Genomic DNA, 15,542 nt, shown 5'->3' with positions numbered 1-15,542 from the left:
TTCAGTTGATTGTACAGTATCAGATACTCAGCTGAAAAGGTTATTTGAAGCTCGCCCAAGCAGTGTCCCTACGTTCGTCATAAGAATGGAGAATGTAAGCAGCACGATCGACCTGAACATAAGCAACGTTTCACAGGCCGAGATTGATAGTACGCCACCCTGGTCTACTCCTGTGATAAATGTTGACTTTAGCTTAAAGCAGTTTCCTAAGGAATCAACTCCAGACTATGTCTATAAACAGCACTTTGCAGAAATCCAACACAATGATAGGTATTTAATTCCCATTTACACTGACGGTTCTAAATCAGATGATTATGTAGGCTCAGCCTTTGTCTGCCAGGATGAAATTGTGGCAGAGCAAATTTCATCGAATTCATCTATTTTTACTGCAGAGCTGCATGCTATCCACTTAGCCTTAAACTATGTAATCAGAAAAGGTCATTGTCGCTGTGTTATTTACACCGACTCAGTTAGTGCACTTCAGGCTTTGATCTCGTGTGAACCTAGTTCTTACTCTATAGTGATTAAAATTCGTAAATTGTTTAGCCATCTTCTTGCAAGGAATTTCTCTATAAAATTTTGTTGGGTCCCAGGCCATGTTGGTATAAGAGGAAATGAAGAAGCAGATGCAGCTGCAAAATCAGCTAGTCCTCCACAGCACACAATGCGTATTGAAGGAGGTGATTTCAAGCTAGTCATTAAAAAACGACTAGCAGAGAGATGGCAAAATATGTGGAACACACAAGTCCACAATAAACTGCATGAGATCAAACCTACGATAGAAAATTGGACACACAAGAAATTTTATAACAGGAGATCTGAAGTTATTATTACTCGTTTGAGAATTGGACATACTCGGTTGACTCATCAATACCTTTTGAAGGGTGACGAGCAGCCAGTATGCCAGTATTGCAACTGTCCTCTTACTGTAAAACACATACTGCTCGATTGCTCTGTTTTTGAGACCAGGCGTAGGCAGCATTTTGGAAATGCAAATTTTAAACAGATTCTGGGTCAGAGGCCCAATTTTTATGATATATTAGACTTTTTAAAAGTCAATAATTTGTGTAAAGAAATTTAATTATTTATTTATTTATTTACCTATTTAATTATCTATTTATTTATCTTTTAGCTTATTGTTCGTTCTTGTTTGTTATTAATATGTATATTTGTTTTTTTTTGTTGCTGTTGTTTATTTATTTATTTATTTATTTTTGTCATATGTTTATAATTATTTACCATTTGTTATGGCGCAGCTTAGCCTATATGGCTCTTGTGCCAAAAACCAAAACCAACCAACCAACCACAGAGTCCCTCCAATTTATTGTTGGTTGTGGATACCGTCCGTGGGGGGTGCAGAACTGGCATTGGTGGTGTAGCTCCTGTACACAAAATGTCATTGTTTTGAGAGAGTGATCCTTTCCATCTCTGTTCCTATTTGGAGGTGCACGGGGAGGCCTCCTGCTGCATAGAGGCATCTTGACTTTCTATCTCCACCTGTTTGCTATTTTCCTTAATGCTTTTGATTGCTAGGTCAATAATCCTCTGCATCTGGTCCACTACAAACTTGATGTTCTGTGCCGAGCTCATGCGTTTCTTTGAGCTCTCTGCTATATAATTTTTAGTTTCATTTATTATTTTGTATGCTTCCTTTAGAAAAGAGTCTACAACGGTTTATTCCATCTTGACGAATTTCAGACGTAGACAGTAGAAACACTAAGAGCACACCAGGATAAATATGCACTTTAAACTAAAGCTGAAGAAAAGTAGGAGTGCATCCAGAAAATAAAACTGTGCAACCTCAATTTTCGTGTTTCTGTTGTGGCCTAGTCCCAAAGCTGAAGAGGGTAGTGTCAGAGGGAACTGAAGTTCCAAAAGGTCTCTGCAAAGTCAGGTCAACACCTAAAATTGCAGAGGTGAAAAGATAGATACGACTAACTTAAATCTAAATTAAATCTAAGTACGTAGACAGATACTAATTGCGTGACAATGATAAAACAGTAAAGCTGCATAAACAGGAGCCAATCTTCATCTGTGAGTTCACTGTTCACTTTGAATTCCAGTCGTCAAAAACACAGAAGCACGACGAACTGTAAACAGTTGACGTCACCAGACATCAGAGTTCACCGTTATAAAAAACCATTGATAGTGAGTTCATTGACCCATACAGTGGCGAGAGTGTTGAAATTTTAAAATTGCTCCAATTCGGTCAAAAGTTGTTGGATCTGAACCAAATTTTGAAGAAACACAGTATCCAAGCTCTTCTCCGGACATCCCGAAACGAAACTGTGTGCGCCAAACAGAGGGCCCGATGTGGGCCTTCAAGTGTCCAGGACAAAAGGCCAATTTGCCAAAAAACTAATGATCCAAAAGTGACCAGAGTCGGAGAGTGTACTCATTTTTACGATGAGAGTCCAACTACGTCACCAGTTCCGGATAACCGGCCGGAGAAAGTTCGGAAAAGCAGTCCGAAAAAACAGGATTTGTTTTGTTAATAAATTATCAAAAAATGGGCCCACAACAAAAATTCAAACATCAACAGATGTAACTCGATGAGTACTAACTGAATTAGCACAAAAAACTGCACTTAAAACAAAAAAAACTACGGAAAACGCGAACTATTTAGGAGCTCGATCCATACACAGCCACCAAAGCCTGAAAGCTATATAGATAGGGACATTTCATTTCATTTTGTTGGAACTCTGTCTTCTGGAAAGGGCTACTAAGCCCAGTCCGGTTGACTGTTTCCTTTTAATTAACCCCTACACTGCATAGGCTTCGTAGGGGTGATACATAATACAGAATACAAAATGGTATGGTTACAATGAACTTACATATTAGCAATAATATAGCAACTTTACAAATAAAAGGGACTCCGCAGTTCCGGAGGCAAGTTACAGAATTAGGATGTGTCCCAGATACTTACACAAAACAAATACACTAATGTCTGTTTCTATTTCTGTTAGTTTTTTATTATCCGTTGTAAGGTCGTGTATACCTTGCCGTTGTTGATGATAGATGGTTTGGAGGCTGGCCACTGTAGTCCTTCTTCCATACAGGTGAGCCATAGTTCCAGTCTATCTCTTTCCAGTTGCACACAGTCATACAGGATGTGGTCGGGGTCTTCTGTCACGCCACACGTGCTGCAGAGGTTTGTCGGGGAGTGCCCGTACCTGTAGAGGTAGGCGTTGAAATCCCCATGGTGACTGAGGAAAGTTGAGAGATGATGATATGTTCCCAGATGCTTGTTAGCCGTCCTTTGGTTGAAGTCTGGGATAAAGGAGAATAGTCCATGCTTTCGGGTCGAGGAGTGCCACCTTTTTTGCCAGTTGACGATGTAGTGGTTTTTGATGAGGAGTTTGATGTGACTTTTTGGAACTTTGGCATAGGCGTTGGCTGTGTCCTGCTCGCAGGCCTCCTTTGCGAGACTGTCCGCCCTTTCCTTGCCTTCCACTTCTTCGTGCGCCTTTACCCAACTAAAGTAGAGGCGGTTGCCCCTTTCGTTATTCCTTAATTCGTCCCAGATTTGGTGGACTAGAGGGCTTTTGTTCGTCTTATCCTGCATGGCGCTTAGCGCTGCTTGGCTGTCCGTGTTGATCGTTATCGTATTCTTCCGGTGGGCTATGTTCGTTTACCTGACTGCCTTGTATATAGCTAGTAGTTCCGCTTGGTAGTTGTTGCAATTTGGGATCATCTTCCACTTCTGGTGGTATGTCTCTGTTGTTATAGTAGTAGGCAAAAGATGCCCCCGTCCGAGTGGGGCCTTTCGATCCGTTCGTGTAAATCTTATTCTTGTTTTCCTCCTTATACCTGGAGATCTTTATGTCGGGGATACTCCTGACATGGAGTCTCCTTGTGGCTGGCACCGGGTTCTCAATATCATGGGGATCCACGTTGAGATATGTCGAGGTGTCGGTGTTTGCCCTGACATGGAAAATGTCTTTCTTTTGATGGATGAGAATGTCCAGTGGAAGGGCTCCGGCAAGGACCTGGAGCGCCTCGTTAGAGATGGTTCTGTATGCGCCGGTTATCCGGAGCAGCACTTTTTGCTGTAGAGACCATAGCTTCCTCTGAATGTGCACATGCTGGGCTGCGTGCCCCCACGCAGCTGCTCCATATGTGACCATGGGGAGGACGGCACTTGTGTAGATATGCTTCAGCATATCGCCGGACAACCCCCAGTCCCGCTTGGCGACTTTGGTGCACCAGGCGAAGAGGTTGCCAACTTTATCACGAAGGTGTTCGACATGTTGAGTCCAACTGAGCTTGTTGTCTATAATTACCCCCAGATACTTAAGGGTGTTACTGATGTTGATGGGTGCGTCGTTCATTCTGATGGTTGGGGCCTCCTCTCCACGTTGTGCCGTGTTAGGACCAGGCTGTTCGTCTTGGCCGGATTGAAATACAGTTTATTGTCCTGACCCCACTCGTGGATCTTCTTCGGGACTTGGTTAGTTATGGATTCCAACTTGTACCTGCTGTCTGCAGTGGTAACGAAAATAATATCGTCGGCATATGCTGTGATATGGGTATTAGCTAGGAACCGTTGGCCCAGGAGGTCATCAATTATGATGCTCCAAAATAGGGGCACCCTACGGTAACCTGTTTGCTAACAGTGGTGTTCCCATAGGTGAGGCAGACTTTTCGGTTCGTGAAGTAATCTAAGATAAGCCTGTAGAGGTTGCCTGGACTGCGTCTCTTTTCTAGGCTGGTCAAAATACGCGGCCACCATGCATTGTCGAATGCACCCTGGAAGTCAAGGCTGACGGCCATGGTCCAGGTGTGGTGGCGGCGGTGGTTGTGATTTAGCTCCTTGACGACCCTGCAGATAGCGTCCTCAGCGCTGTAGTTGTCCCTGAAACCATATTGGTTGTTGTTGAGGGCTTAGTGTTGTTTAACCACTCTATTAGCTTTCTCGTTATGAGCCTGTCCAGAAGCTTGCCTAGGGTAGGCAGGAGACATATAGGTCTGTAGCTCCTGGCGTTGTCAATAGGTTTATTGCTTCCTTTATAAATTGGGATGACGTTGGCTATCTTCCATTGGGTTGGAAAGATGCCATACTTAAGACAGCAGTTGCAGAGGTTCTTGAAAAGGGAGGGCAGCTTTTTGTGGATGGCGTGTACAATCTCTGTTGTAACCCCATCATGGCCAGGGGCCTTCCTGCCCTGGAATCTGCCTATCACCCAGTTGACCTCACCGCTTGTAAAGGCGGGTTGGTCTTCTCTTGTGGAAACATATTGGAGGTCCTGCCGGACCTGTTGGTGTATTGGCTTATCTGTGGTGTTGTTATCGTCTTTGAAAAATTTGTTCAGTAAGGTTTGGAGGCTGCCCTTAACAGTCGTTGTATGGGTGCCTTGGTTGTTCTTAAAGTTTATGAGCTGGAGTTTTTTCTTTATTTTACCTGTCTCAAGCTTATAGAGTATGCTCCATGGGTTGCTGGAACAACGGGTACAGAACGACTGCCAGCTCTCTTTTTGCTGCTTTGATATGTTCTTTATAACTCTTTTGCTCGTCCAGGTAGCTAACCTTCCAGTCCGCTCTCTGGGCTGTGTCCGAGCATTGCTGGTAACGGCGCCTCTTGGCAACCAGTTTGTTCTTATGTTGCTGTAAGTCTCTATTCCACCACTTAACAATCCTCTCCCTTTTTTTATATTTCTGGATATTCCTGTTGACGGTATCCTTCAGGGTTTTTGCAAAGATGTCAAGGGTCTCGGTGGCTTTAGAGTAGTCATGAACATCCCCAAAGGTGAAGGGGCTGAGGCTGTCAGTTATCTTTCCCCAGTTGGCTCTGTTGATGTTTAGCTTGCTGATGTTCTTTTCTTCTTGGATGTTCGTAATCTTGTCTGCAATGTACCGATGATCTGAGAGGAATGGCCCTTCTAGGATCTCCAAGTTCCTGATATCCCTTATAGCAAGGTGGCTACAAATCGTGATGTTCACGTTAGAAGTGCCATTGCTGGATTCAAAGGTCGGGAGATTTCCGGGCTCGTTTAGGATGTACAGATCCTTCTCGTTGATGAAGTTTTCGATTTTCTCCCCTCTGTCGCCTGTCTCGTCCTCGTACCAAAGGTAGGAGTGTGCATTCACATCTCCTCCTATTAGGATATAGTGTGAGGATTTGTATGTGTTGATAACCTTCTCGATGTTCTGGAGGGCTTCTTCTATGTTGGCTTCCATGGGGATGTATATACTTCCGATTACCCAGGGCCTTTTACTGTCGCTTATCTCGATGTAGGTCTGATATTCATTACTGAAGTTGTTCAGCAGGAGGCAGTCCATATCTTCTTTAAGTATGCCTATCATAGGCCAGGGTGCTTTGCCTTGGTTGTGGATGATTTGCTTCATGTGGAGGGGCCACCCATAGGGCTTGCCTCCACAGTGATAAGGCTCTTGGATGAGGAGGATGTCGGTGTCGCTGGCGGAGCTGGCAACCAGCTGGGAAACCACCGCGATCTCCCTCCCCAGATTGACTTGCATTATTTTAAGGCAGATAGTGTTGATGTTACAACTGACCAGGGGTGTACTGGTGTTATTATTCATAGTTGGTTTTTGTTATGATGTTCTTAATAATTTTTCCCCTCTCAGTGCAGGTGTTATTATCGGCTTTGTGGGCAGAGGTAGGTGCTTTGGCTTTTATGCAGTTAATACAGCTTGGCGCTGTAGCCTTATTTTTACAGTCAGAGTATCGGTGATCTTCACCGTAGTAATTACAGTAGGAGTGTTCGCTCCTGCACTCTTTTGCAAAATGCCCGTATCTACAACATTTGTAACATTGTATGATACTATAATACTCTTCCATGTTGCACCGGACCCAGCCAATATTCACTTTTCTCTGCCTGTTCATGATCTTTCTCAGTTTTGGGGTGACCTCAAAGACCCAGTGCTTCGAGTCAGGTCTCTTTCCCCATTTGAATTTGGCACTGATATCTCGCTTATACATTTCTTTGTCCCCTTGGTATTGGAAAGTTATGGCATCGTTCTGGTCGAAGATTGCCTCTATTATAGTGTCCTTGTTCAGGTCAGCAGGTATATTATATATGGCCATTTTGGGTAACAATTTCTTCGGTATTCTGGCCGTTAAGTTATCAATTTTGTTGAGCTCGGCAATAATGTTTTCTTCAACGTTGCCTTTCTGCTTGATTTCCAAGAGGTTACTTCTGTTCCAAACTTTCCTCATTTTCGTCACACCGATCTTTAATGCTCTGGGGTCGAGCTTTTCTTTGATCTTTCGTTCTATGCTGTCAGCGACTTCCTTGCCATTTGTGCTGTCCACCAGTATTACAGCACACCTTCTTGCGTGTGTGGGTGGCCCAGCCTTCGACTTGGACGCTTGATCAGCGTATGTGGGAACCGGTTGTCACTCCCTGTTCTCCTTTAAAAGTAGGTCCATCTTATCAGATAGTTCCACCATAATCTGGTCCCTAGGTTTATAGGTGTTTTGGTAAACCTTTATAGCCTCGTCGAATATGTCAAGGACTGCTTCTGAGTGGAGCTTGGTGCCAAACTTCGAATTGGGGTTCGACTCTATTTATCAGGTCAGTCCATAAGTTCGTGTGCATTTTTATCTACAAAAAAAGCAACAAAAAATTTTAATTAAATCTTATTTCAATCTATAATGTATTCACCATTATTTTGTACAATTTCTTGTCATCTTGATGGTAGCTTTTTAATCCCTTCTTTGTAAAATGATTTTGGTTTTGAATCAAAATATTTAGAAATAGCCTTTTTTACATTGCTCTCATCCTCAAAAGTTTTTCCTTTTAAAAAATTCTACAAACTCCAAAAAAGATGATAATCACTTGGAGCAATATCTGGCAAATATGGTGGATGAGGTAAAATTTTCCAGTTGAAGCTTTTGAGTTGAGCAGTTGACGTTGTTGTTAGTTAGCTATTGACAGTTCATGTGGTATCCATTTTTCTAGCTTTGAAACTTTTCCGATTTGTTGTAGATGTCTATGAACAGTTCCATGGGATGAATTTAAACGTTCCGCAATTTCATCAACTGTTAAAGATGGTTCTGCTTCAACTAGTGCAGAGAGAGCATCATCGTCAAAGTCAACAGGTTTTCCAGTACGAGCCTTATCCTCCACACTAAAATAATTATTTCTAAATCTTTCAAACCACTTCTGCGCAATCCTTACACTAATTACGGTTTGATTATGAACAGTATTTAATTTTTTGGCTGCATTTGTAGCATTCTCATCACTTAAAAAAAAAAGTATAAAACATGTCTCTTATATTCATCTGTTACTTACATTTTAATGAAAATAAACAATTGAAATGTTCCCAATTCTGAACAGTATTATATGAATGAGATCTAATTTAACACTTCAGTGTAAAAAGTATCACATTAGACTGGCATTTTTAACAGCAAAAGATTTTTGTCAAGGTCATAAAATACGCACGAACTTATGGACTGACCTGACTTCTCTAGAGTGCTTCTTAGCCCAAGAAGTTTCTACATTCTAACCTCTGGCGGGTAAGCGCCCGGGGAAGTGGGTTCTCCGTCCCCACACATGGCCAGGTAGGACAGGAAGGGCAGTAGAGTAAAGATGAAATGGAAAAAATAAGAGTGGAGAAAGAGGAACGATGGCAGTGAAAACTGCCTTTTATAGAGCTGCGCTTAGCACCCCGAAGACGGGGAAACAGGGCCACCATGAGTAGGTGCGCAGCTGGAGACTAGATAGCGAGAGCAAGACAAAATTTGTAAGTGTCTGGGTGACACTTGCTAACTGCAATTGAAAAAATCCTCTGAATCGCTTCAAAACGCACTGAATAGTTGCTCAAAATCGCTTAGGGTCTCAGCCCTAGTAGATAGGGACAGATACAGATTACAGATACAGATATTTTATTAGAAGTAGATAGGGACACTCACTTAGTGTAAACTTTATTTAACAAAAGTTTCAGTACCGCAGGGCATCACTAAGGATACAATACAGAAAATTACATTTGTTGTCAGTATATTAACATAGGTATTGTTATTAACATAAAGATTAAATAATTGTCTACAGTTAAAATATACAATAGTGAAGCCTTGCACCATCACAGTTATATAACTTTTCAGTGTGATGCAAAGGAAATATATTCAGTATTTACAAATTGGCTACAAATATAAAAATTATTGTCACAATGCGGTAGGCCAATACACTGATCATTGAATAGTTGTCCTTTTGAAATATGTTTTGACAAGGTCTTTGAAAGCTTTTATAAGGTCCTTGTTCTGTGTAAGAGTATGTAAATCCTTTGGCCATCCGGTTCCAGTTGGAAGCAAGGAGAGTATTGTATTTTTGCTGTCCTCAAGCATTGGGCAGTGTAGTATATAATGCTTAACGTCATCCGGAATACCACAAACCTCACAGTTTTGGTCATTTGTATTCTTAAATCTTTTCAAATAGTTGTTGAATTTGCCATGACCAGTATAAAACTGTGCCATGTGATGATCAATGTAATGCTTGGCACTGATTGAAACCTTCGGAAAAAGTTTTTTTGTGATATTGTTACCATGCGTATCCCAATTGCATTGCCAGGTTTGTAAAGCAGTTTCCTTGATGTCTACAGATAATATAGCTTTTTGGTGTTGCAGTATACTTTTGTTCACCAATTGTTGAGGAAGCCATTCGGGCCAATTCGTCTGCCCGCTCATTCCTAGTTAAGCCCACATGCCCTCTGACCCACACCACAGCGAAACTGTTCTTTTTTCTTAACATTTCTTGTAAAATTTCATTAACGATTGGATGGTTCCAGTTATGGTTCTTTATTGCCTGTAGTGAGGAGTAGGAATCAGTGAAGATGTTAACCTTGCTATCATCGTTATTGTTATTGCACCATTTAACAGCGTTCATTATGACTTTAAGTTCTGCTTGAAACGCAGAGCGAGAATTTCCAAGCCTCTCTGTGTAGTTGCATACTTCATTATTTTCTTGATACACTACCATGGCGCAACCCACTCCCTCCTCTGTCTTAGACCCATCTGTGACAATGCTAATGGATTGATCAGTTCATGGGTGGATTCTTATGTTGGGCCACTTCCATGGTGCAACACTTGATATATTTTTTTGTATACTTTCTATGTTATCATAGACCTCACCATTTATTGTTATGACTTGACCTTTTTTCAACCTCTATCTTATAATAGTGTTTTCTAGATATATAATTATGGGAAGTTTTCTGGCAATAACCTGCATTGCAGCTGTTTGTGCAGTTGAATATGTTTTGCATATTCTAAGCAAGGTCCTTCTTTGTGCTGCCAGTAGTTTTCTACCCTTCGATGTGGGTTCCTGTCTGTGGTGAGGGGACCTCCCAGAGATGGTTTAGTAATTCTTCTTGACCATCCCTGGGATCTGAACACCCAACCACGTGTTTGCCGTGCGTGGTATCCAGTATGCCGGAAAGGGGGATCCTGGTAGTTGAGGGGCAACATAACGTCCCCAACACACTGCTTTGGCTCCTGCTTCGGATAAACGGGAGGCTCAAATCAGGCTCCGTTTGAATCAATCGGCTGGTCGTTGAGTCATTCTTGACCTCGGCTTGGAGTCAACTGATTGATGCAGACCGGGTGGACGCGTCCCTGCTTGACAGTTTGGTCATGTCAGACAGGGTGTGCTTTTCTCGACTGTATTGTGAGGGTATAGTTCCTGGGAAACCCTGGTGTGACGGTCTATGAGGAAACTCCCATGTGACGGCATCCCCTTGTTGGGCGCCATGGTGGGTGGGGTCACTAGGAACTGAAAATTTTTTTCTGAATATGGATTCTTTAAAACAAAACCGACCAAATACAGAGAAATCATTATCAAAGGACGTTAGCTCTTCCAACAAGCCAGCATATCTTATAGTTCATAGTACTGGAGAGAAACCTCTGTCTAAATGCTCTCCTTTTCTGATTCAGAAATTATTTGAATCGACCATTGGACATCTCAACAAAATACAAAAATTGAGATCAGGGGATTTACTCATAGAAACAGCCTCTCCTCAACAATCAGCAAAACTCTTGACAACAAAGACACTGGGAGACATGCAAGTGACTGTCACACCACACGGAAGTTTAAACTTATCTCGTGGTGTGATATCAGAGGTTGATCTGATGTCTGAAGAAGAGAAAGATATTCAGATTGGCCTGTCAGACCAAGGTGTGACTGCTGTTTGACGTATTTCCATTCGTCGAGATGGCAAGTTGATCCCAACCAAACATGTTATCCTCACATTCAACATGCCGATATTACCAACTTCTATTACTGCAGGATACCTGCACTGTCCAGTTCGTCCGTACATTCCAAATCCGCTGCGTTGTTTTAAATGCCAGCAATTTGGACATTCTCAAACATCCTGTCGAGGGAAGAACATATGCGCACAGTGTGGAGATGAAGGTCACCAGAGTACTGAGTGTACCACTACTCCATGCTGCGTGAATTGCAAAGACGCACATCCCGCCTGCTCCCGCAAATGCCCTGCATGGCAGATAGAAAAAGAAATTTAGCGTGTAAAAACAGTAAACAATTTACCTTACCCAGAGGCCCGTCGTATGGTCACTTCAAGCGCACCACTAAAACAAAAGACATTTGCTGCTACTTTCAAATCCACAAAGACGTGGAGTTCAAACTGACATTTCTGTTTCTCCAAAGGAATCTCTCACTCGGCATGCAAAATGTTTACTGATTCCATCAAAAGAAACACCAAAAAAAGGAGAGTATAAAACTAAAGACACCCCTGCCTAAAACAGGGGTTATAACAAGAAACCTGGGTTTAAAAAAGGCTAGTAAGAACCCACTAAACAAGCAGAGAGTGAAAGTGGCTCTCTCTAAATGTAAAAAATCAGAAGCCCACGCTATGAGTGAGTTTTCTGATATCTCTGATGAAGAGACTAATCAGGAGGTGACAAAACCAATATCACCTCCAAAAGAAAAACCCCCTGTTAGGTTAAAGAGAGATACTCTCACAAAGAATGCTGCCTCAAACACATAATGGGTTATAAAGTAACCCAATGGAACTGTCGTGGTTTCCTCAAGAACTTTTCTGACATTAAACACTTGACATCATGTACCCTATCTCTCTGCGTGGCACTCTAGAAACCCATCTAAAACCTGGAGAAAATATTTCTTTAAAAGGATTCAATCTCTACCGCAAGGACAATGATAGCCACAACCGTGCCAGTGGAGGTGTGGCTATTCTGATTTCAAATCGCATTCCATCCTTACCGGTACAAATAACAACAGAGCTGCAAGCTGTGGCAGTCAGAATTTCTATTGGAGTAACTGTCACACTTTGCTCTATATACTTGCCACCAGATGTCAGAGTCAACGAAGATGAATTGGATGCCTTAGTTGAACAGCTGCCAACTCCATTTCTTTTACTAGGTGACTTCAATGGCCACAATCCTATGTGGGGCAGTCTCCACATAAATCGTCGAGGCAGAGCCATTGAGAGATTTATCGGCAATCAGGAAATATATTTATTTAATACTGGAGAAGTGACATACTTCCATGCCCTAACAAGGACATTCACTGCAATTGATCTTTCATTAGCGAGTCCAAACCTGTTTTCAGCATTTTCATGGGAGGTTGGATCTAATCCACTCTCTAGTTACCACTTTTCAATATTTTTAAAATACCAAGGCAGAGAAAGCTGTGAAACAGCCCGTCCACCACGCTGGAAACTTGAAACGGCAGATTGGTTTGCATTCTCCTCTTTGGCTAACATCACTCAGGAAATGGTCAATACTGCAGGTATCAATGATGCAGTTGAGGTTGTCACTTCCAGTATCATTCAGGCAGCGGAAAAAACAATGGGGAAAACATCAACTAGATATTTAAAACATCCTAAACCATGGTGGAACCAGAATTGTGAGGCAGCATTTAAAGCACAAAAGAAAGCATGGGGAATTTTCAGAAGATACCCCACTACTAACAATTTGATAGCTTTTCAAAAAGCAAAGGCAAATGCCAGAAGAATAAGAAGGCAAAACCAAAGGGATTCTTGGAGGAAGTATGTTTCTAGCATAACATCTACCACTGGCTCAAAAGCAGTCTGGGATAAAATTCACAAAATTAATGGGAAATATGCTTCTCATTCTCTGTCCATGCTGGAAAATAATGGCACAATAATCAGTGATATACAGTGTATTGCTGATACATTGGGTGAAACTTTTTACTTGTCATCCAGCAACATAATGTATTCAAGGGATTTCCAAGCTTACAAAGTGCAAAAGGAAAAGCAACATTTAAACTTTCACTCCTCATCTGATGAGGAATATAATGTGCCATTCACTAGAATCGTATTACAAACAGTGATTTCTCGTGCAGGGAATAGTGCTGTAGGTCCAGATAAAATCCACTACAGCATTATTAAAAATCTGTCAAACAATTCCCTTTCTAATCTTTTGCATCTGTTTAACAGAATATGGACAGAAAATACTTTTCCTGACTGTTGGAGACTATCAGTTATTATCTCTATTCCAAAATCCGGTAAAGACTGCAAGAATCCCTCTAATTATAGACCAATCTCTCTGACAAGTTGTCTGTTTAATCTTTTTGAGAGGATGGTAAACAGACGTCTGATGTATCTCTTAGAGAAAAATGAATACTTTTCATTACATCAGAGTGGATTTCGTAGGGACAGAAGTACCACGGACAATTTAGTAAAACTTGAAACATTCATACGTGAAGTCTTTGTTAGACGACAGCACTTAGTGTCTGTTTTCTTTGATATAGAGAAGTCCTATGATCGCTGCTGGCATTATGGAATACGTCGTGATTTACATGAATTCGGATTGCGGGATAATTTGCCAGTTTTTATAAAAAACTTCCTGCAGAATCGAAGATTCCAAGTTAGGATGGGCAACACACTATCTAGGTTTTTTGTCCAAGAAGAAGGTGTTCCTCAAGGATGTATTTTGAGTGTGACTATGTTCCTAATTAAAATCAATAGAATAGCTAACTGTTTTCTTCCCAGTGTGAAACACTTTTTGTATATGGATGACTTTCAGATCTGCCAGTCTAGCAACATGAGTTTCATTGAGAGACAACTGTAAACCTCCCTAAATCGCATAGACCATTGGTCTAAGACTAATGGTTTTAGTTTTAGCGTGGAGAAGACCTCATGCATTCACTTTTGCCGAAGGCGTGGTTTGCACCTGGATCCCGAAATATATTTAAATGGGGTTAAAATTCCAATTTTGAATGAGGCTAAGTTTTTGGGTGTTCGTTTTGACCAAAAACTGACATTCTTGCCACACTTGCGCAACCTGAAGAGTGGATGCTTAAAATCTCTAAACCTTTTAATGGTATTATGCTGCTCATCCTGGGGAGCAGACAAAGTTTCTGTGCTCAGGATTTATAGTGCTCTTGTCTGCTCTAAGCTGGACTATGGATGCATTGTTTATGGCTCTGCGCGAGAATCTACTCTTCGGATGCTGGATCTAATCCATCATCAAGCTTTGCGTTTGTGCACTGATGCATTTCGAACTTCCCCTGTACAAAGTTTGTATGTTGATGCCTATGAGCCTCCACTATCTCTTTAGGAGAGAACAGTTGTTTCTTTTTTATTATATAAAACAGAAATCGCATACTAAACCTTCAGTTGATTGTGCAGTATCAGATACTCAGTTGAAAAGGTTATTTGAAGCTTGCCCAAGTAGTGTCCCTACATTCGTCGTAAGAATGGAGAATGTAAGCAGCACGATTGACCTGAATACAAGCAACATTTCACAGGCTCAGGTTGATAGTATATCACCTTGGTCAACTCCTGAGATAAATGTTGACTTTAGCTTAAAGCAGTTTCCTAAGGAATTTACGCCAGACTACGTCTATAGACAGCACTTTGCAGAAATTTAACAGAATGACAGGAATTTAATTCCCATTTACACTGATGGTTCTAAATTGGATGATTATGTTGTCTCAGTTTTTGTCTGTTAGGATGAAATCGTGGCAGAACAAATTGAATTGAATTTATCTATCTTTATTGCAGAGCTGCAGGCTATTTATTTAGCTTTAAAGTATGTAATCAGAAAAGGTCATCGTTGATGCGTGATTTACACTGACTCAGTTAGTTCTCTTCGGGCTTTGATATCATGTGAACCTAGTTCCCACTTCATAGTGATTAAAATTCGTAAACTGTTTTGCCATTTTCTTGCAAGGAATTTTTCTCTAAAATTTTGTTGGGTCCCAGGCCATGTTTGTATAAGAGGAAATGAAGAAGCTGATGCAGCTGCAAAGTCAGCTAGTCGTTTACAGCATACAATGTGTATTGAAGGAGGCGATTTGAAGCTAGTTGTTAAGATACGACTAGCGGCGAGATGGCAAAATATTTGGAATGCACAAGTCCACAATAAACTACATGAGATCAAACCTATGATAGAAAATTGGACACATAAGAAACCTTACGACAGGAGATCTGAGGTTATTTTTACTCGTCTGAGGATTGGACATACTCGGTTGACTCATCAATACCTTTTGAAGGGTGAAGAGCAACCAGTATGCCAGTATTGCAACTGCTTTCTAAGTGTTAAACACATACTGCTCAATTGCTGTGCTTTTGAGATCAGTTGCAGA

At 41.4% G+C, this 15,542-nt stretch overlaps 2 protein-coding genes and 1 pseudogene across 2 annotated transcripts; 2 read left to right on the top strand and 1 right to left on the bottom strand.

Moving 5' to 3' along the window:
* The first annotated feature begins 6 nt into the window (after positions 1–6).
* LOC111641288 lies at positions 7–1,099 on the top strand. The gene has a single exon (XM_023387439.1). It carries the CDS (start codon positions 86–88, stop codon positions 1,079–1,081), a length of 996 nt encoding a protein of 331 aa, XP_023243207.1. The 5' UTR covers positions 7–85; the 3' UTR covers positions 1,082–1,099.
* Positions 1,100–6,532: 5,433 nt separating this feature from the next.
* Positions 6,533–7,177, bottom strand: LOC111641289. The gene has a single exon (XM_023387440.1). It carries the CDS (start codon positions 7,175–7,177, stop codon positions 6,533–6,535), a length of 645 nt encoding a protein of 214 aa, XP_023243208.1.
* Positions 7,178–10,722: 3,545 nt separating this feature from the next.
* LOC111641292 lies at positions 10,723–11,501 on the top strand (annotated as a pseudogene).
* Positions 11,502–15,542: the final 4,041 nt, after the last annotated feature.

Source organism: Centruroides sculpturatus, unplaced genomic scaffold, assembly GCF_000671375.1.
Source record: "Centruroides sculpturatus isolate CEXI.00-Female unplaced genomic scaffold, Cexi_2.0 scaffold1503, whole genome shotgun sequence".
In the NCBI taxonomy this organism is placed as follows: domain Eukaryota; kingdom Metazoa; phylum Arthropoda; class Arachnida; order Scorpiones; family Buthidae; genus Centruroides; species Centruroides sculpturatus.
The sequence above is the reverse complement of the archived record's forward strand: the minus strand, read 5'-3'. Positions and strand labels throughout refer to the sequence as shown.